Genomic DNA, 21,144 nt, shown 5'->3' with positions numbered 1-21,144 from the left:
ATGAATACTACAGAGAGAATACATGCATACATACAGATTATATATTTCAAAAGCTACTTTGAAGCTAAAACGTGAAAGTATTAAAATGCTAACTACCTTGACGCCATGTACACTACCTGATAAACATGTGGGCAGTAAAATATGCATCGAAGATAAATGAGTTTATTCGTGGCCTAATAAATATACAACACACCAATATTAGAATCAACTTGAGTGATGTTTGTTAATTTCACTGACAATAGTTTTAACCGTAGCAAAAAAATCAAAAAGGGAGTGTCTACAGAGCCGCGAAACTGCCATGTTATTTTGTGCAACAGCTCCTGAAATTGCTGGGTTAAAAAAAAGCAAAAGTTTTAGTAGTTTAAAGAGTTATTAAAATATGCAAGTAGCATTTTTCAGTAGTTAAACACATGGTACTGTTAAAACTGTAATTCATTACAACAGAGTAAGGAGCATTTATTCAAAAGCCTGTACACTGACTCCAGGTCAAGTGCCTCCGGAGAGAGCAACGTCGAGCAAATGTACTACCACATCTTGAACAAGCAAACATTTGTCTTCTATTTTTAAAATCTTTCTGAGTTTGTGGTGCCTTTTCAAGCAGACTATTTGCAGTTAGTTGCTGCGACGTCATGTTTGTTTTTAATTGTATTAATAAGGGGTTTAAATGTCTGTGATGCTGGGGGTGCATATGAAGCTGCAGATGAATCTCATAATCGGACCATGAATTTACAGTGACACCACATGTTGGGCAGGTGTAGGACTCCTGGGCATGTTTCTGTAAATGCTCCAGGAGAAGCTTGGGAGATGTGAAGCCAATGCCACACTCACACGTTACTCTCCTGGGTAGAACAGAGGGCAGTGACATGATGCTCCAGTTGCCTCCATCATCCTCCTGAGGGACGTCCTGTGGAGCATTAGAGGGGGGCACGCTTGGATTAATTTCACTGGAAAACTGTGGAATCATTGTCCGTCTCAATTCACATTTCTTTCTGTGAACCATCATGTTATCTTTGCGATTGAAGTTTCTTCCGCAGACATTACATGGGTAGATGTTTACATTGTTGGCTTTTACCGGGACACTTTCTGAAATGTGCTCACCCCCTAAATGTTTTGGGCTACCACAGCATAGTTTTCTATGTCGGCTTAAATTACTTGTCAAGCCAAAGGTTTGATGACACTTGTTACAAGGGTAACGCCCGACAACATTTTTTTCATAAAACCTTACACGTGAACATCTCTTTTTTCCACTGTAAGTTGAGACCATTTTTCTTTCAATGTCCAAAGGTATGGTCCATTGACTGTCCTGTTCTTGCAAAAAAGACTCTGCAAATGCAGAGGCATTTTGGTGCTGCTCCTTTATTGATGATGCAGAAGACAAACTCACATTTAAAAGTTTCTCTTCATATTCAGGATCTGAGGTGTCCTCCACTTTTATGCTCCTGGTGCCGACACCAATACTTTGGCAAACATTTCCTTTGTCTGCAGATGCAGGACTTGCCACAGGACCATTGCATTTGTGCTTTTTAAGATTGTATCTTTGTGTAAAATTGTTTTGGCAAATAGGACAAAAGTACACTTTTTTCAAGATGTTCATTTGTATTGGTCTTAGTCTCCTAGTTGCAATACTTTTGATGGAAAATGAAGACGATGTGGTCTTTGCTCTTATCTGTGGACAAACATGATTGTCAGGGAGGGGTACTCTTCCAATAATGAGTTGTTTACAACAACGGCAACATTTAATCCTTTCTTTTTTATGCAAAAAGTGGTGTTCTGTCAAACTATCAATATCCTGAAAAACCCTCCGACAGCGTGCACACTGATATTTACCATATGCGTTATTGCGGCTCGGATCCATAAACTTATGACGAGTTTCCAGAAGCACGACAGGTGAAAAGATTTTTGTAAGAGAAACAATTTTCTTTGTACTAGACTCCAGAAGTCTGCTTATAGATGGAGCTTTTGTCTTCGTGCTCGGTTTCCCAAGAAGACGCTTTAATTGCATGGTTGACATGTCAGTAACAGTAGATGGTCCTTGTATTGTTTGTGGTGCAATAACAACTAGTGCAGGTTCTTCTTTCAGAGACACCATGACTTTGTTATCATCTTCAGTCCGAGGAGGCACCAAGTGTTTTCCATACGCAGACGCCAGGATCTTCATCAAGGATTTACTTTTAGGTTCCGGTTCATCTTTTTCATTTCCCTCAGTCTCCTCTGGCATCTCTTCTGCCTCAGCTTCTGTCGACACAGGGCTATGGTCCTCAGTCAGAGAACCAGTACCAGCAGCAGCAGGTTCTTCCTGGTCTACACTCTCTGCATTGTTCTTGAATGAAGAAACCTCATGGACAGAAGGCCCAGCCACAGAGTCTTCTCCAAGAGCCTGGTCTGCCTGGGCCGCAGGCGGGTTCCAGTCTGTGCTGGATACATCTTTAACGGAGGTGAACTCCTTATTGAGCAATACCTGGGGAGACTGCACTTCAGAGACATGGGACTGTTTATGTGCAATCATAACAAAAAAGTCCTTAAACTCGTCACCGCAGTCACATATATACATAGGTGTGGATGGGATATTAGAGCTAGAGGACGCCCCGTCTTCACTGGAGGGAGTCGAAGATGCTTGCAGAAGGTTGGAGCCAGGTGGGGTTGGTTCAGGCTTGGGCAATGATCCAGCATGAGTGGCTTGATGAACCAACAGAGATGCCAGCCCAGTGAAAGTAGCAGAACAGGCCACACACTCATACTCTTTAGAAGAAAATGCAAGTCCTTGTAGCCCAAGCATTGTGCCAGCACTTGTGGCTCAGTTTGTGAGATGAGAAGAATTCCCTGTAGAGAAAGAAACAAAAATGTTATTTAGCATTACATGTATTTTATAGTCAGGAAACAATACAACTAATAAAAGTCTTTTGCAGTTTTAGGGAGAATTACATTCTAAGGTTACCTATCCAACCCTACTAATGCTTAATAAAGCAGTAAAGCCATACAGAGCGGCAAAATATGAAGGCGTATAAGGAGGGGGGGAAATAGGGTAGCATATTTAGCAAAAATTTAGATTGAGTTTAAAAATGCAAATTTGCAAGGGAAAAGTATTTTGTTGATTTGAAGGGGTTTATTTGTTTCTGAAGGAAATTAGGGGATGACTTCGGTCTTGTTATATACCATACCCTTGTAGTTTATCAAGGGTTTTTGAAAATGTGTCCTATCCTTTGGACTTTGAGACGTTTGAAGGTAGCGCTTGCTGTGTGAAAGATCTACACTTACACCTTAGTCAGCGTCCTATATGATGTGATATACGACGACCTGATGAGGATCAGAGTCAGAATCAGAATAAAGTTTGCCATTTGTCAATGAACAGGATTCACAGACATGGGAACTTGTCCTGGCGGTTCGGTGCAACAAACAAACACTGAACAATAAATACAAAAACAATGGACAATAAATAACTACAGGGTATGAAAAATAGGTAAGTAGAGTTAAAAATAGACATGTGTGCATAAAATAAAATGTGCATGTTTTTTCCCCCTGACTTTGCTCATTTATTCTAGCAAGCGTTATGTTTCAAAATCATATAAATATGCATGTTTCTTTCATCAAAATTGCTATGGCAGATTTGCGTGTTAAAACTTGGAAATATGGTACCGTTTTCCCCTTGCCTGACCCAATACGCCTTCGTAGCAATGCGCCAAGCTCAGTGTTTTGCAAAACACGTCAAACGCTCTTAAAATGTAACTATCATACCTGTGAAAACAAAAAGCTTACCAGCGTTAGGTTATGATTTTCTTCCTCTCGTCACACGTGATCGTTTAGTTCCAGTACAGTAAACAGGGAGGTCCTGGAAACATGAGGCATGTGCTTCTGGTCCATGATGTGCACGCTGCACACCAGAGCTTCTTTCAGCAGGAGGGGAGGCGCTAAACGGAAGTTACGTTAAAGCGGCACATGCGCAGTCCGCACACACGCGCATACTACTAGAACTTAACCAGTCCCAGTTAATTATACCATCTTCGCTCCATAGACACCATAAAGACATAAACATATACTAATATACTAACCATACATCCATGTAATTCTGTATGTCAATGTACATAATCATACATTTTATTCAATATTATGTCTGCAATTCAACACAAGTTACAACACAAGTATTTGGCTGTACAAACAATGAGATCCTTTCATAAGCGGGATAACAATGACCAAAAGTTCTGTCTTTTCGAGACACATCATGTCTTGATAGGGACAGAGGAGGTCACTTGGTAAATCACCTCAGCCGGTTTCTCTGGTCCACTTTCAACAATGAAACAGTCATCATCTGCGACTCCTTTTGACACGTCTTTATTGTTCACGTTGGATAGTCTGTTCTTGATGTCAGTGTTGCCAGTAGGGGCAGACAGAACAGGCTTGACACTCTTCTGCAAAGATGAATTAGGAATCTGCAATGGCACTACTTGCCTCTGCCTGTTAGCTGGTGCAGTGAGTTTATGTTTCATCAAGAACTCATGAGCTTTAGCACACTTGTGCCTCTGAAGGACGTTGATACTTTCAAAATAGACACGACAGACCCGGCACTCATAGCCTTTCCCAGGTGTATGGCTCACTCCAGCCGGAGTGGCCTGTGTAGAAGGTAGTGTGTTTACACTAAGTGATTTGACATTTGAAATGACAGGTTTAGTTTGAACAGGCTTGAAAGGCGGCTTGACAGTGCTGGGATGATAATCAACATCCATAACAATTTTTATTTTGCTGTAAGAACCATTATTCAGAGGACTCTGTGGTGTAGATGAAGCAGCAGCTTTAGCTAGGCCATTGGCTATGTTTGCAGTGATCTGGTTAATTGGTCTTGCAGTGATCAATTTGAATTTATAGCCAATTGGAGAATTACAGGAATGGAAGCGAGGAACAAATTTCCTGCCAGAGAGGAGCAGTCCACAACTAATGCAGCCAGATACTTTGTCTGCGATGTGGTTGTTATGATGTATAACTAAAGACTTTCTTGTTGAAAAAGATTGTCCACATTCACCACAAATGTATGAATGCATCTTGGAAAATGAGCGCATTGTTTTCATTACCACAACAGGTTGGAAAAGTGTCCATAAATCCACAGTTGGAGAACCTACGTCAGAGAATATTTTGCTCCTTTCCGAGGTTGAGACATTTTTGTTCAAATCTGGAGAATATTGTACTAATACATGAGACTGTGCTGGACGCTTGGGCATCTTGGGTGAAATGGATATTTGAGAGGCAGCTTTCCCAGTTGAAGACGTAGGGCTCTCCCAGATAACCTCACCAGACTGTAGCCTTTCCAACTTCTCTTCTTCCTCCCAGTGTTTTTCAATTCTTCTCTTCTTTATGGTTTGATGACAAAGCACCTGATGTCCTGCTTCGTGGGAATTACTGTGCTGCAGCATGTTATTATAGGATGTAAACTCAGTTCCACAGGAACAAATATAGGATGGAACAGAGCAAAGATGTTCTTCAAGACATTTTCTACTTGAAAAAATCTGCTCACAGTTGAAGCAAAACCGACCAGCATTCATCAGATCGACGCTGAGACTATCATCCAGCACATTATGGTCTTGATATCCACTTGCCATGGCTGCGCCACGTCCTGGTGATGAAAACATATTTTAAACACAGAGAATTGCGTTGTTATTTCCGTAACTATAGCTAATTTAGCTTATACTCTATATTTAAGCTTGAATCCAACCCGGTATGCTAGTCAGTGCAATCATTAGAAGACCATTTAAAATGCATTAATGCATTATTTAATATAAATGTAGATTTATAAATCAACATACATCTGAAAGAAACATGTGTCTCCCGTTAGTGCCATTGTTTTCGGCTGAACGTTGCTAATGTTAGCATGGCATACAAAGGTTACGTTTGCTTACCTTGACCAGCAAACAAAATTGTTACTGCTATGCAGCTTGTTGTGGTTCTTTATCGAAAACTTAAGAGGACTGCTGTGCCATTATGACATTTTGGTCTATGGATGTAGGTAAAAATGAGACATTTGTTCGGCTTCTGTCTTATTTTCTTCTCTTCTTTCGGTAGTTGGCATGTTGTAATCGGGTCTGCTGCCCCCTGGTGGACCCCAGAGCATGCAGTGGTGTGAGTTGAGGCTGCAGTCCGAGTGAGCTTTTTTTTAAATACTTGTAATGTTGTCTAATGCGCAAAATTATATTGTACAGCCAGTTACATGTATTTCTATTAGATTTTGATTCATCTCCCACAAATATTTCTCTCTGGGTGGAAAATCGTAGATAAATCGTATTTTAACCAAGCAACACAGAGCCACTTCTGACCTGCAGGTGGCGCTTTGGAGGTTATGGCGTTCCTGACAATGACTTGTAAAACATTCCTATGACAACTAAACATTTCTTCAGGTTATAATTCGGCTATAGAAATGTAATCCTACAGGGGAATCAAAATAAGCACTATATATTCTACTTCTTTATACATCAAAATGCATATTAAGCTTTACACAGCAACACAATCATGTGTATATTTATTGGGAACTATAATAATCCTCCATAAAAGATCAAGTGCCTTACATTACACAACAAAGTTTGACTGTTTACATTTATTCATATTTGAAACCTTAAACAAAAAGGATATTTATTTTTTCTGTAACACATTCAACATCTGCAAGAACTAAAACAATCCTTTTATTTAGCCTACTTAAATGTATATACAGTAATGTATTTATTTCTCCAGCCTATCTAAAAGAAAAGTCAGCTAAAAATGAAGAGACATGAATGGCAACTTTATCATGCAGCTATACAGAAACAGAACCAGAAACTGCTGGTTTGTTTACATCTGGATTTACACTCCTCACCATTATACGATGGATTCGCCGACGGTGGATTTTGAGTGACTTCATACTGGGATATGTGCCTTGACACACGTCACAGCGAAATGTCTCAGAGTTTTTGTGAGCAAGTAGATGTTTCTGCAAACCATCTGTGGTGGTGAACCAACGAAGACATATTGGGCAGCGCACAGGCTTGATAGCAGGTTTGCAGCTCCCACCTCTCTGGTGAAACAGAAGACTGATCGCATTTGGAAAGTCAGAATTGCACAGAGAGCAATGATAGGTTTTGTTTGAAACAGTCATTCGTAGAGCTTTGCATCGATTCCAGGATATGTGTCTGCGCAAAGAACACCGACTGGCGAAGCTCTTGCCACATTTTGCGCACACAGTCCTTTGCTGCTTCTTTCTTGGATAAAGAAGTTGCTCTTGGTGAACTTGATGTTTTTCAGGTACATTAGGTACTACCAGCTGAGGTGGCATCTGCAGAATTGTGGGTTGTTTAAATCGTAGCAGTAAAGGTTGTGGCCGTTTGTGATGCTGGGGGTGCATATGAAGCTGCAGATGAATCTCATAATCGGACCATGAATTTACAGTGACACCACATGTTGGGCAGGTGTAGGACTCCTGGGCATGTTTCTGTAAATGCTCCAGGAGAAGCTTGGGAGATGTGAAGCCAATGCCACACTCACACGTTACTCTTCTGGGTAGAACAGAGGGCAGTGACATGATGCTCCAGTTGCCTCCATCATCCTCCTGAGGGACGTCCTGTGGAGCATTAGAGGGGGGCACGCTTGGATTAATTTCACTGGAAAACTGTGGAATCATTGTCCGTCTCAATTCACATTTCTTTCTGTGAACCATCATGTTATCTTTGCGATTGAAGTTTCTTCCGCAGACATAACATGGATACATTTTTACATTGTTGTTTACTGCCATGTTTATGGCATTGGACCCACTGCCTAAATCTTTTGGACTAGAACAGCATAGTTTTTGATGACGACTTAAACTACAGGTTGAACAAAATGTTTGTTGACACTTGTTACAAGGGTAACGCCTGACTCCATCTTTTATAAAATAGTGCATAGGTCCTGTGTCAGAATGAGTGACAGATTCATCACGCTCTCCTTCATTAGCATCTTTATCTGTGGGTGTGAGTAAGTCCATGTCATTGTTCAAAGGCATGGTCCACCGATTTCCATCTTCATCTTTATCGGATGTATAAGACCAACTACTGTTCTGTTCATGCAGAAAAGATGCAGCAAATGCAGAGGCATTGTGGTGCTGCTCCTTTATTGATGATGCAGAAGACCAACTCAGATTTGAAAGTTCCTTTTCAAATTCTGGATCTGAGGTGTCCTCCACTTTTATGCTCCTGGTGCCGACACCAATACTTTCGGAAAGGTTTCCTTCATCGTTAACATTAAGACATACCTCTGCTGCATTGTTCAATGACTTTGTCTGAGGGGGGCTTGGAACAGGGCCACGGCATTTGTGCATTTTAAGATTGTACCTCCGAGCGTAATTGTGCTTGCAAATTGGACAAAAATAAACCTTTTTCCTATTGTTTAAGTTGTTAATGTGCAAAGTTTTCTGGCCATTTGTTGCAATACTTTTGATGGAAAATGAAGACGATGTGGTCTTTGCTCTTATCTGTGGACAAACATGATTGTCAGGGAGGGGTACTCTTCCAATAATGAGTTGTTTACAACAACGGCAACATTTAATCCTTTCTTTTTTATGCAAAAAGTGGTGTTCTGTCAAACTATCAATATCCTGAAAAACCCTCCGACAGCGTGCACACTGATATTTACCATATGCGTTATTGCGGCTCGGATCCATAAACTTATGACGAGTTTCCAGAAGCACGACAGGTGAAAAGATTTTTGTAAGAGAAACAATTTTCTTTGTACTGGACTCCAGAAGTCTGCTTATAGATGGAGCTTTTGTCTTCGTGCTCGGTTTCCCAAGAAGACGCTTTAATTGCATGGTTGACATGTCAGTAACAGTAGATGGTCCTTGTATTGTTTGTGGTGCAATAACAACTAGTGCAGGTTCTTCTTTCAGAGACACCATGACTTTGTTATCATCTTCAGTCCGAGGAGGCACCAAGTGTTTTCCATACGCAGACGCCAGGATCTTCATCAAGGATTTACTTTTAGGTTCCGGTTCATCTTTTTCATTTCCCTCAGTCTCCTCTGGCATCTCTTCTGCCTCAGCTTCTGTCGACACAGGGCTATGATCCTCAGTCAGAGAACCAGTACCAGCAGCAGCAGGTTCTTCCTGGTCTACACTCTCTGCATTGTTCTTGAATGAAGAAACCTCATGGACAGAAGGCCCAGCCACAGAGTCTTCTCCAAGAGCCTGGTCTGCCTGGGCCGCAGGCGGGTTCCAGTCTGTGCTGGATACATCTTTAACGGAGGTGAACTCCTTATTGAGCAATACCTGGGGAGACTGCACTTCAGAGACATGGGACTGTTTATGTTCAATCATAGCACTGAAGTCCTTAAACTCGTCACCGCAGTCACATATATATATAGGTGTGGATGGGATTTTAGAGCCAGAGGACGCCCCGTCTTCACTGGAGGGAGTCGAAGATGCTTGCAGAAGGTTGGAGCCAGGTGGGGTTGGTCCAGGCTTGGGCAATGATCCAGCATGAGTGGCTTGATGAACCAACAGAGATGCCAGCCCAGTGAAAGTAGCGGAACAGGCCACACACTGATACTCTTTAGAAGAAGATGCATTTCCTTGTAGTCCAAGCATTGTGCCAGCACTTCAGACTGCTCCAGTTGTTTGTGAAAGGGGAACTCCCTGTAATACACATACATAAATGTCAGATCACATATGCATTTATTAAAACATTTGACTTTTGGCCACTGTGTTTGACCAGTGCTAGAATATTAAATATATTGCATTTCCCTAAAAAATAAAAACATATTTAAGGCCAAATCAGAGTAGGGATGTCAAGCTTATAGTCAATATTTGTGATTTAGGTCACAATAATGGTAGAAGAAAAAAATAAAGGAAAAAGGAAGAAAAAACAAAACCTAAATTGATTTAGTCTTTTTTAGTTAAATTTAATAGAAATCTAACGATTTCAGGGGCACAATTAAGACCTTTTTGCTCAGTCTTTCCTCAATAAAGTGTAAAGTGCTTTTTTAATCTATCAATTTATTTAAAAACTGGTCGTTATGTTTATGTTTATTCTCACAATAATCGTTACATTACAATTAGAAAACGTGGCAACCCTAAATTGGAGTAAATTTTACAATTTAAATGACAGACCAGTGGTCTTTTATCAAATTTATCAGCAATTACATTTTAAATGCTGTGTCAAGGGTTTGTGTACGTGTTTAACACCACATTTGGTAGGCCTTCAGCCCACTAACAGGTAGTGGTCATCAAAATGTGAGCAGTTTTAACCTAACGGTGAATTTTAGGCATGTTTCAAATAAAAGGTCAAACCAAACGCCCCTCGAGTAGCAAATAGCCTGCTAATTACACAGTTGCAAATGGTGTAAAACTATAAATAGCACATTTAACCGGTAAATGGGCTTTTTCAATCATTGTGTCCAATTACTAACGTTGCCGCAAGGTAAGCTCATGTTGGGAACACAATTGATAATATTATGGCAAAAAAAATCCAACAATGGCGACTGACCATGGATGCTGTCCAACATTAGCTGCTACATGGGTGTAGCTTAGCCGTGTCTACTCAACTGGGCTAACACTAAGGGGCTAGCTAACCCACAGACTTATTACCAAGTCTCCAACGCCAACCCTCACTTACCGGTGACAGGAAGGACGTTAGGTCCAGCATAGATATGTTGAATGGTGCAGATATATAGCCACTCTCTCCGGGTTCACATGGACTCCAGCTCAGCAGATACGAGGCTCCTCGGATGGGTCCACTCCACTGGAGCACCGATGTGTTCGTGCAGCCGAATTCCTCCCTAATGCATCCCGTGCACCTTCTTTACACTTATGTGCCGTTTTCAAATTCTGCTATGTGCATGGAGCCACATACTACGCCATACAAGTTAGCTTCTAAATCGAATTGCTTTAAAAACACATGGCAATCCTCAATGTAGAAAATCTATTGGAAAAACTCGTGCCGACCTAACAAAGACGGAACATCAGAAAAAAAAAAAAAAAAAAAAATCTCAAGGCAGAAGCACAGCAGGAAAGCCTACACGACACTGCGCATGCGCAGACATCAAGCATGGTTTGAGATGGACTGACAGACTGACTGGATCCATAGAGCCATGGTTTATTACAGGAACATTCAACTAAATATTCACCAGGCCCAGATTCGTTTTAATGAGACAAAGACCTCTGGGCCGGAAGTGTTTTATTAGTATTATTTATGTTTTAATCTATTTTACTTGTGCTTGTTTTGTACTGTTTTGTTCAGCACTTTGGAGACTTTATTTGTATAGTACATTTTACCAACACAAAGTTGGATTGGAAAGGACTAGACTAGTAACAACCAGGTCTGAACCAGGGCTAACCAAGAATCAAAACCGGTCTAAAGCTGAAATAAAAGGACTAAACCAAAACCAAACCAGGTCTAAACTAATGCTAACCAAGAATTATTCCTGTAAACAAGAGCTATATGTATATCGTTTATTATTTGATGATTGGTCGTGGGCTGATTTAAATCGTCTGTAGGGCCACAATTGTAGGTTGCATAACCCTGGTTTATCAAGTCAGCTGTGACATGTGAATAAACACTCAACTCTAGGGAGGTATTTAGGGTGAACTAACATTTCACAACATTTCCACTAATGCAGATTGAAAACAAAAATCATGTATTAAAAAATATCTCGGTTATTGAACATTTTATGTATATTACTTGCTTTGTAAATGTTTTGAGCTGTTAAGAATGTCAAAATTTTAATTTTAATAAAATCTCGCTGCTTCGCGGATTTTCATCATGCATTATGTTCTGCATTCTGATTGGCTAAACAGTCTCTCCGCGTCTTCTCTACCTGTGTGTCAATAACGTTATGGATTCATATGCACACGTACGTAAAACCACTTGCCAAATTGAAGTTTGCGAGGCCGGTGAGAGCGCGCGCGTGAGCTCCGGGAGAGGCCGGTGAGAACGCGCGTGTGAGCTGCGGGAGAGAGCGGCGCGCGTGAGAGTACAGTACAAACGTTAATAAAGTACTTTTGTGTTAAACAAATGCTTGGGCCTGTAAAAAGGTTTTGTTCCTTGCTTTCAATGTTTTATGGAGTATTTCATTGTATAATAACTAAAAAAATAAAGGTTTCTACTTCGCGGATTTCGACTCCCGCGGGTTCTTCTTGGAACGTAACCCCCGCGATAAACGAGGGATCACTGCTACATATGACCAACTGCACTGCACTACATATGACCAACTATTATAACTCATGCAAGTCAAAACCTTTAGATCCAATAAGCCTTTTAGAAGTTGTCAAGTTTCATGTTCTCATATCTAGGTCAGACATAATATTGACTAGTAGATAGGCAATGTTTTGTTTAAACATTTTGAAGGTGAAGAATTTTCAGACTTTGATACCACTTCCAAACAGTGCCACCTGCACTCTATTATTAAAAGTTGTATTTTTTTAAAACAAAAACCAAAAAGCAACGACATACAAATCATGTGTATTTGGTAGTCAAATTTTACTGATTAATGTATCCAAATGTCAAGAAACACCAAATATTATAGAAATATTGTACAGCTTGATGACAGGATAAACTACTACAAATGCACTTAACAAATGTTTTAACAATCTACTAATGAAAAATACCATTAAAAAACAAAAAAAAATAGTTTTAAAAAAAGCCATTTTGTTTGAAAATAAACTAAACAATTCCATGCTTTACTTTTTCTCTTTTACTTTCCACAATATACATGGTTACACTATTCATACAGTATATACAATAGGAACAAGAACAGTTAAACTCAGGAAGACAACTCTTCCACAAATGAGTAAAGGATATTTGATCTAAACAAAACTATATAAGTGCATAGAGACTTAAACATGGATTTGCTGATGTGTCTCTAACAGATGTGGGAAAGCAAAAGCCTTATCACATTCGGTGCACTCGTACACTACTTGGCCAACATGGCTTTCTTGGTGACGCCGAAGAAGACACAGCTGACTAAAAGATTTGTAGCACATATCACAGCGGAATTCCCCAACGTCTTTTTCTGCCGCATGTAGTTTCAAATGAAGGGACAGATCTTTTGCCGTGTTGAACTCACTGAGGCATTGGGAACATTGAAACTTAATCTGGGATGTGCTCTGACCAGGCTCATTTTGATTATGTTTTTTGAGATGTTTATCAAGATATTTTTGTTTCGCATATGTTCTTGAACAAATTTTACATGTTAACGGCTTTTCTTTTGGGTGCTGTCTGTTTTGATGCTCTAACAGATTACTTTTCGAAGAAAATTGCATTGAGCAGAAAGGGCAAAAGCACAGGTCCTCACCAGTAACATCTATTTCAACGTCATCTCCATACGAGACCTCAAGATTCTTTTGAGAACATTCATGACTGCCCCCAACATAGCTTTGACCACACATTTTGCATTTTGTCTCTTTAGTGTGGCATACTTCATGTTCTTTCAACTTGCTTGCAGTAAGGAAACTTTTGTTGCAATTTTTACATTCAAAAGTTTCACTTGGGTGTGTTGGGAAATGAAATGTCAATTCAGCAGGACTTGAAAAACACTGATGACAAACTGGACAGATAAAACCTTGTTGACCATAGTGTGGGGTTTCATCATGATTTCTGAGATGGTTTAGAAACTCATGAGGGGAAGAAAAGCTTTTGTAACAATGATTGCACAAATATTTACTCAAAGATGACTGCTTGTGAGTACGCAGGTGTTTTTTCAGGTGAGAGGAATGCAAATAATGTTTGTCACAGTCCATACAAGAGTACTGACGCTCTGTACCTGCCAAACAACCATGTTCTGAAAGCTCCTCTGGATTTCGGAAACGTACACAGCAGACGCCACATCGATATTTAAATTCATTTGTGGGTGCCATTGTCCAAGAGGCAGGTTTATTATCAGGTACAATGGCAGTCTGATTTGACAGTCCAACACCACTTAGTTTAGGCCAGTGAATTTTCCGGTGCTCTACTCTACTGCTTTTGGAAGAAAAGACGCGATTGCATATGTCACAAGGAAAGCTCTCTTCCTGGTGACTGAGCTTATGTTCCGCTAATTGTGCAGGACTTTTGAAATATAGCTGACATTTTGTACACCGGAAAGGACGCTTTTTTCCAGAGGTATGCTTATGCTTTTTTAATGCAAAAAGAGAGACAAAACCCCTGCCGCACACTCGACACTGATATTCCGAATTGTGCTTTCGTTCGTGCTGTTGTAATTGGGCAGCTTGAAAGAAACATTGGCCACATTCAGCACATTCAAATGGCTTTTCACCAAGATGGCATCGCTGATGGTCCTCAAGATTTTCTGATGTTGAAAAGGTTTTGCCACATACATGACATGGGAAATATGGGGCAGAATCAGAATCATAGCTGTCACTGTCATCGTTGTTATCATTATCATCGTTATCATTATCATCGTTGTCATCATCGTCATCGTTGTTATCATTGTCATCGTTGTCATCATAGTCATCATCCTTATCAGGAGTAGGAGCCGCAGCAGCTTCACTTTCTGACGTGCTTCGAGTACTTACTGATTTTTCAGCTCCATCTTTCTGCTCTAGTCCATGACTTCTACTGATGTGCCTCACCAGTGATGCTCTCAGAGTGTAATTCCTCTCACAGAAACTACAAGAAAATATATCATTTGGGTGTTCTGTAGTACAATGATCACATAAACCTATTCTATTCTTAAACCTGTATTTGCATAATCGACAAGAATAGGCGTGTGAGGGGTCATGGCATTGTTTTTTATGATCATCAAGTTCGGTGTTTGAGAGAAATTCTGTTAAGCAGTCTGTACAAATGCACATCCCACTTTCATGGACTGTCATGTGTTTCTCAAGCCTTGCTTGGCTAGAGAACATCCTTCCACACTTAGAACATTTATTCAGTCTTTTCTCTTGTTCTTCTCTTCCATGGTCCTCTAGATGGCTAATGAGCATCAGCCCGTCAATGAAGCTCTGGTCACATTCTGAACATTGGTACATCACAGTTTTTTTGTCTACTGGTGACTTTATTTGTGGTTCTGGGTCTTCCAGTTCTTCTTCAGGTGAGTGTTCGGCGGGGGAGTCAGCAAGTACCATTTCAAGATCTGCTCTTAAAGGGACATCCTCCTCCACCAAATGGTTGCTGTTGGAGACTTTTTTTCTACATTTCCTGAAATGATTGCGGAGGGTGGTTTTATTCCAGAAACCTTTATTGCAAATGCTACAGGCAAAGGGGCTTTCCTTTAATTCGGGGGGCATTTCACAAGTTTCATTATCAATAGGCCTGTTGAGTTTAGATGGTTTTTCTTCACTTTTTAGTAGATTTGATAAATGCTGTTGTAATGGTGTAGTTTTTACAGGTTCATCCATCATTTCCAATTTGTGAGCATTCAAAAAGTGCTCCTGAAGTTGAGAAAAAAGTAAAAATCGGGAACTGCAATATGCACATGAAAAGCCGCTGGATGCACTTTGAGTTTTTTTTCTCATACAAGTTTGAATATGGCGTAGCAAATGGTGTTTTCTTAAAAATGTCTTGCCACAATCACAGCTAAATGACTTTTCACCAGTGTGAAGATAAAGGTGTACTTTTAAATGTGCACTTGTTCGAAAAGTACGGGGACAGAAGCTGCATTTCAACATCTTGCCAACATCTTGGTTTTGTTCTGCCGAAACGGGCTGAATTCTAGCCAGAATTTTGTTGCATTTTTCAGAAGAAACATTTGCAACCTGTGTTTCTGGGATATGAGCTTTTCTTTTGACAATGGAGGCCAGTCTACATTTTCTAAACCGTATGTGGTTTCGAAGAGTTTTTTCATGAGAGAAACATGAACTACATCGCATGCACTTAAATCGCTTTACTGTATGAAACATTGAATTGTGCCACTTAAGTTTTGATAGAGTTGCAAATTTTTTTCCACATATCTTGCATTCACACATCTGTCTAAATCCAAGCTCTTTTTGCCAACCAGTACCAATCTGATCCAAAGTGATTTTAGGAATACAGATCTGAGGCGTTAATTGCAGTTTCACTTTCCCCTTGCAACAACCCATGTGAACTTTCAGGTGGTCATACCTTGAAAAGCAGCGATCACACACTTTGCATCGATAAGGGTTCACTTCATTATGGGACAAAATGTGTTGTCTGAGATTTTGTGATTTTGTGAAAATCTTGTCGCAAAATTTGCATTTGAACTCACTTGTGTCTCTTTGGGGAAGATTTTCAGCTTTTTTGTTCACCAAATCTTTACATTTGTTTAAGCCTTCACAGGAAGCTTCATGCTGAGAACACAAAAGCCGATTGTGGAAGTTTTGTCCACAAAGAATACATGCATGGACCGCCACATTCTTGTGAGTAGGAAAATGTCTGCGGTAAAGAGAGCCATACCTAAAAGTTTTCGGACAGTATGGGCATTTATACTGTGTTTCTTTGGATGGAACCTTTTGGACACTTGTTTGGGTAGCGTTTTGTGATGTGCCACCATCAGGTATAGTCTTGCCACTGCACATCCTCTGATGCTTAGAAAGTTTTGAAATCCCATAGCAGAAGTTACATGTTGGACATCGAGTCAGAGTTTTGTTCTGGTGGGCTCTATAATGTTTGTTGAGATAGACTTTATGGACAAAGGATCTAGAACAATAACGGCATACCAAAGATTCATTCAGTGATAAGCAAGTTTCACTGTGTAATTTCAGGTTGACTTCTTTAGTAAATCGTTTTCCACATTTGCAGAAAAAACGTTTACCACCAATATGCCGAGCAATGTGTCGAATCAAATAACACCTCTTCGAGAATTTGCGTTTACAAAATGGACAGTCTGAACACTGATTAGCAGGGTGTGTCAAATAATGTTTGCCAAGTAGTTGCGCGTCATCAAATACTTCAGTGCACAATGGACAAGAATGGGAAGGTTTTTGTTCATCGTTTTGCTGAATTTGTTGATTCTGATTTTTCAGGTGTGAACGCAAATGTCTTAAAAGATATACAGGATAAGTGAACTTCTGGGGACAATCCGGGCACTGAAGCAACCCTCTATTTAGATGGGACTTCCTGTGTTCGATGAGATCTCCGATGGTTGGAAGAATCTTTTTACAAACGGTGCACTGAATTCTTCTCTGGTGTATAATTTTATGGTGCATTAGATGGATATTGGACTTGAACCCTTTCCCACACTGCGAACAGTAGTAGGGTCTGTCACCTTGTTTGAGAGGTGTATTGACCTTTTGCAATTCCGCCTTAGTGTCAGTCACTGGATTTTTACTTAGATGATGTTTCTTGAGTGAATTCCTATATCCAAACTTTCGGCCGGTGAGTTCATAGAGCTCATGTTTCTTCATGTGTCTGTATATTCCAGATTGATGGAAAAAAACAGCTGGACAGAGATTGCACTTGTATTTTGGTTCACTGTCAGCATTGTTTTCTTTTGTAGGTGTTTTGCCATTTAGTTGTTCTTCTTCTGCCTTTAGTTTCATAATTACAGTTGTCATCTCATTTGAATGGCGACTCAATTTTTGGGGCTTCACTGTGTCTCTTCCAAGAAATGATAGAAAGTTCCTTAAACAAAAGGTGTGTATGTGTCTATACTTGTTAGAAGAAAGACTAAATGTTGCAAGGCATAATGGACACTTGAACCTTCCTTTGACTTTATATTGTTTATCTTTGATACAGTTTTTCAGATGTCGATTTCTGTTCAAATGATTATTGAAAATCTGAGGACACAATGGACACTTGTACTTATTATCTGTCCTAAGTTCTACAGCCATCTCAAAATGTACCTCTTTTGGCACGATTGCGCCTGGCTTCTTGTGCACATTGTGATAGTGCTTTTTAACCTTCAGGTTGCTCTTGAAACTTTTACCACAAAACTTGCATACATTTGTTTTTGTTACGTCATAGAGCTTCACGTAACAATCAAAAATTGACTTTGATGCAACAGTGTGAGACTTGGGACTAGGCTTTTCGTCTGCTGGCCTTCCACAACTTTTAGAAACACTTCTGTGTCTACGTAAAGAAGAACCTTGCGCAAAATACAGTCCACATTTTTCACATTTAAATGGCGTTGTTCCTGTGTGTGAACGCATATGACTGATAAATGGATTCCATTTTGGAAAATGAAGTCCACATTTGTTACAATGGTGGCCTTTTCTTTTGCCTCTCTTTTCAGAAGTTGAAGGGAACACTGGACTATGTTGGCCACACACATGTTTTGCCGATTGGTCCTGGTGTACCAAATATAGACCACAAGATGTGCACAACTGAAAACTATGCAATGAATGATGGTTGTGGTGTTCAATTAGATCATCCATATTCAAGGCACTGTACAAACATAGCGCACACACATACTTGTCCTTCGTTGAATCCGCGTCCATGGTTTTGAGAAGAACAACGGGTTGGAATCGTTTCAACATTTCTGTAGAAGGTTTCATTTTGGGGGATTTTTCCATTAATGATTCCACAGGTTCACAAGAAACTAGTTCTGTCATTTCATTTTCTTCAGAAGAAGGAGACAGGGGTTCACCATCAGCATACACAGACTGCCCTTCATCAGAATTACTTAGTTTTTGACATACAAATGGGGAACACTGTTCAATTTCCTCTGAACTCTGGCCTGTTGTGGTTTCATAAGTCATAAAGGATATTTTCTCAGCACCACTTGGACATTCTAACTCTTTAGGGTGATTTTCTTTAATTTTCTTGTCAGGAGACGATTTTTCATCAGGACTTAGGGGAAATTGGGGTTCTTTTTTGTCAATATCAAACTTTGGGAACTCATTCTGCTCATCTTTACTTGGTTTCTTTTCAGGTAGATCCTCACAAGTGACTTTAGGGTCAGTCCAAATTTCTTTTTCTACTTTGGTGTTTAGATTGCCCACCACCAATGTTTGCGCTGAATCTAACACAACTATTGCCTTGCTGTTGCATCCATCTTTAACAGAATCACTGCCATCTACTATACTCTCAGATGCACCAATATTTTCTGCTGGACATCCTTGCTCCATTTCAATGTCATTTATAGCAAGAGCTCTTAAAGAACCACTTTCGTTGCTCTTTTTGTCAACACAACCATCGTTGGGTGCAACATCAGCAATACACACATGATCACGTTTATGATAATTTTGTGTGATTATAGTAGTCTTATCTGTCGAAGAGTCATCATGGTCTCTAGTTTCACCAACATGGATAACAGGATGACTACTACCACTTAAAGTCAACAAAAAATCAACTTCTTTTAAAGACACAGCTTGCTCCGCACTCCCAGTTTCTGTTGAGGAATGCAAATGTGGATCAGGCTCCATGTATGAGCCAGATGTGGTGACAGGGTTTTTACAGACTGGCTGTGATGAAGATGAACCATCTACAGTAGCTGTGATCTTTTCATTATCTGCATTCAGAGCTGCACCAATTTGGAAATTGGACTCTAAAGCAATGCTGGTTTCACTGGAATTACTGTTCACTAAAACCATAGTTTTGCTGGAAGGGGATAAAGTTTCAGATAAACCTCCTTTTTTATTTTGACAAGAATCAGTGACCGACTTATCCGGTGATCTTGAAGACGACATAGTCAGACTTTCAGTTTTTGGATTATATGCTTGGTTAGATGATGGTTGATTATGATCTAAGACCATGTGTGCTGAATCAAGATTATTTCCCTTGTCGGTCTCACTTGTTTCTTTTGCATTAATCAGAGTTTGTCTTTCATTCCCATTGTATTTCCCAGGCACATTAGCCTTCTGACAAATGTTCACAAATTCCTCTTGTTTGCAGGTATGTTCAAAACTATCAACCCTCTGCGTCTCTGAAGCGGTGCATGCATTTGATTTGGCAATTGAAATTCCATCACACGCAAATGACTTACTCCGGTCTTGGACACATTTGGTTGCAGTTTCTGTTAGATTTGGCCAAATAGTATTTGGATAATTGTAATCAGTATCATTGTTAATATCTACAGGATATTTTTGATGCCCTTGTGAGTGATCCCTTGAAGTCGCTCCAGATTGAGGGCTATTTTCAGAATTGCTGGTCATGAATCCATAAGATGATCTTGGTTCTTTATCTGCATCTGAAGAACCTTGAATGTTATGGTCCAAAATATGAGTGCTTGTGGGCACCACAGATTCTTGTTGAGGTCCAAATGGTGGTGCAATTGAACAGTGTCTAGTTGTTGTGGACATATTGGTTTCATAATTTGCCATACTGTTTTCCCATCTATTCATGTAGTCATTTTGTTCTCCATCAGGTTGCCAAGCCTTTTCCCGGGAGTTTCTTTGATAATTTCCAATCTCTGGACACCAGTTAGAATTTACGTTTCCTACACTGTTGCTGATGTAGATTGTGTTTGTTGCAGAGGCTCCAAGAGTGCCTGCTGTAGTAAATCCATCATGATCTAAGAATCCACCTGCAGGATGAGGCTGGTTTATTTCTGAGTCGGGTGTCCCAGGGTCTGGAGGTAAAGATGAACACTTCTGCAAGTACGGGTCCCAACCATGAGCCATACTTTGTCAGTCCTAAAAGCCCAAGAGACAGAAAAGTTTAAAGATGAGACAACTAAATAAATACATAGACTAATAGATTATCAAAAAAGATGCACCTCGTGTACTTGAAGGAAGGGTAATCCAGCTTCCTGGACGCTACATTTGGAAATCCTGCAACATAAGCACATTCTTGTCACACAAGTCACTAAAACAGACAATTTGTTTCAAAATCATGTGATTGGTGATCTGCCAAATTGGCCAATCAAGACCCACCAATCACATTTTACATTCATCTATCCTATCTACCTTGAGGTAGATGATCTGCAAGTTATTGTAATTGCATCGTTTAAGCACCTTTTTGAAAACCACATGTTTCTGTACACACACGGAACTACACGCTCACCTGCTAGTTTTTCAGTTAAAAGCATAATGGAGGATCAGAGCCAAATTTGTAATCCATCAGAATTGACGAAACTGTCCAAACTGCCTAGAGGATGAACGCCTTCTCCTATATCCACTCAATTTGGCTGCGCCCTGCGCACGGACACGAATGGCGCACATTCATTCATTCAACCCACGTGGGTAATTGATGGGCAGAAGCACATTAGTGGCTAGAATTGCCAAGAAAATTCTGTTGATCCTATAAATTAGAAAAATTTGGCCATACTTCACATTATCTAAAGCCTTCTTTCTAATAAATTATGTACACAAAGACAACCATTCATGCACTA

General features: G+C 40.0%; 2 protein-coding genes and 2 long non-coding RNA genes across 4 annotated transcripts; all 4 read right to left on the bottom strand.

Annotated features, from left to right (window-relative positions):
* Positions 1-129: 129 nt before the first annotated feature.
* On the bottom strand, positions 130-3,867 carry LOC140374218 (uncharacterized). Its single transcript, XM_072461054.1, has 2 exons — positions 3,754-3,867; positions 130-2,820 (listed from the first exon to the last, which is right to left on the bottom strand). The coding sequence occupies exon 2, from the start codon at positions 2,774-2,776 to the stop codon at positions 461-463; it is 2,316 nt and encodes a 771-aa protein (XP_072317155.1). The 5' UTR covers positions 2,777-2,820; positions 3,754-3,867; the 3' UTR covers positions 130-460.
* A 203-nt stretch (positions 3,868-4,070) lies between these two features.
* LOC140374226 (uncharacterized) lies at positions 4,071-6,049 on the bottom strand. The gene is made up of 2 exons (XR_011929077.1): positions 5,883-6,049; positions 4,071-5,599 (listed from the first exon to the last, which is right to left on the bottom strand). It is a non-coding gene; the product is annotated as an uncharacterized lncRNA (long non-coding RNA).
* Positions 6,050-6,487: 438 nt separating this feature from the next.
* Positions 6,488-10,951, bottom strand: LOC140374227 (uncharacterized). The gene is made up of 2 exons (XR_011929078.1): positions 10,593-10,951; positions 6,488-9,613 (listed from the first exon to the last, which is right to left on the bottom strand). It is a non-coding gene; the product is annotated as an uncharacterized lncRNA (long non-coding RNA).
* A 1,485-nt stretch (positions 10,952-12,436) lies between these two features.
* Positions 12,437-18,551, bottom strand: znf1035 (zinc finger protein 1035). The gene has a single exon (XM_072461051.1). The coding sequence runs from the start codon at positions 18,422-18,424 to the stop codon at positions 12,812-12,814; it is 5,613 nt and encodes a 1,870-aa protein (XP_072317152.1). The 5' UTR covers positions 18,425-18,551; the 3' UTR covers positions 12,437-12,811.
* Positions 18,552-21,144: the final 2,593 nt, after the last annotated feature.

Source organism: Eucyclogobius newberryi, unplaced genomic scaffold (genome assembly GCF_026437365.1).
Source record: "Eucyclogobius newberryi isolate DKJ021-1_F unplaced genomic scaffold, fEucNew1.0.hap1 SCAF_3, whole genome shotgun sequence".
Classification (NCBI taxonomy): Eukaryota; Metazoa; Chordata; class Actinopteri; order Gobiiformes; family Gobiidae; genus Eucyclogobius; species Eucyclogobius newberryi.
The sequence above is the reverse complement of the archived record's forward strand: the minus strand, read 5'-3'. Positions and strand labels throughout refer to the sequence as shown.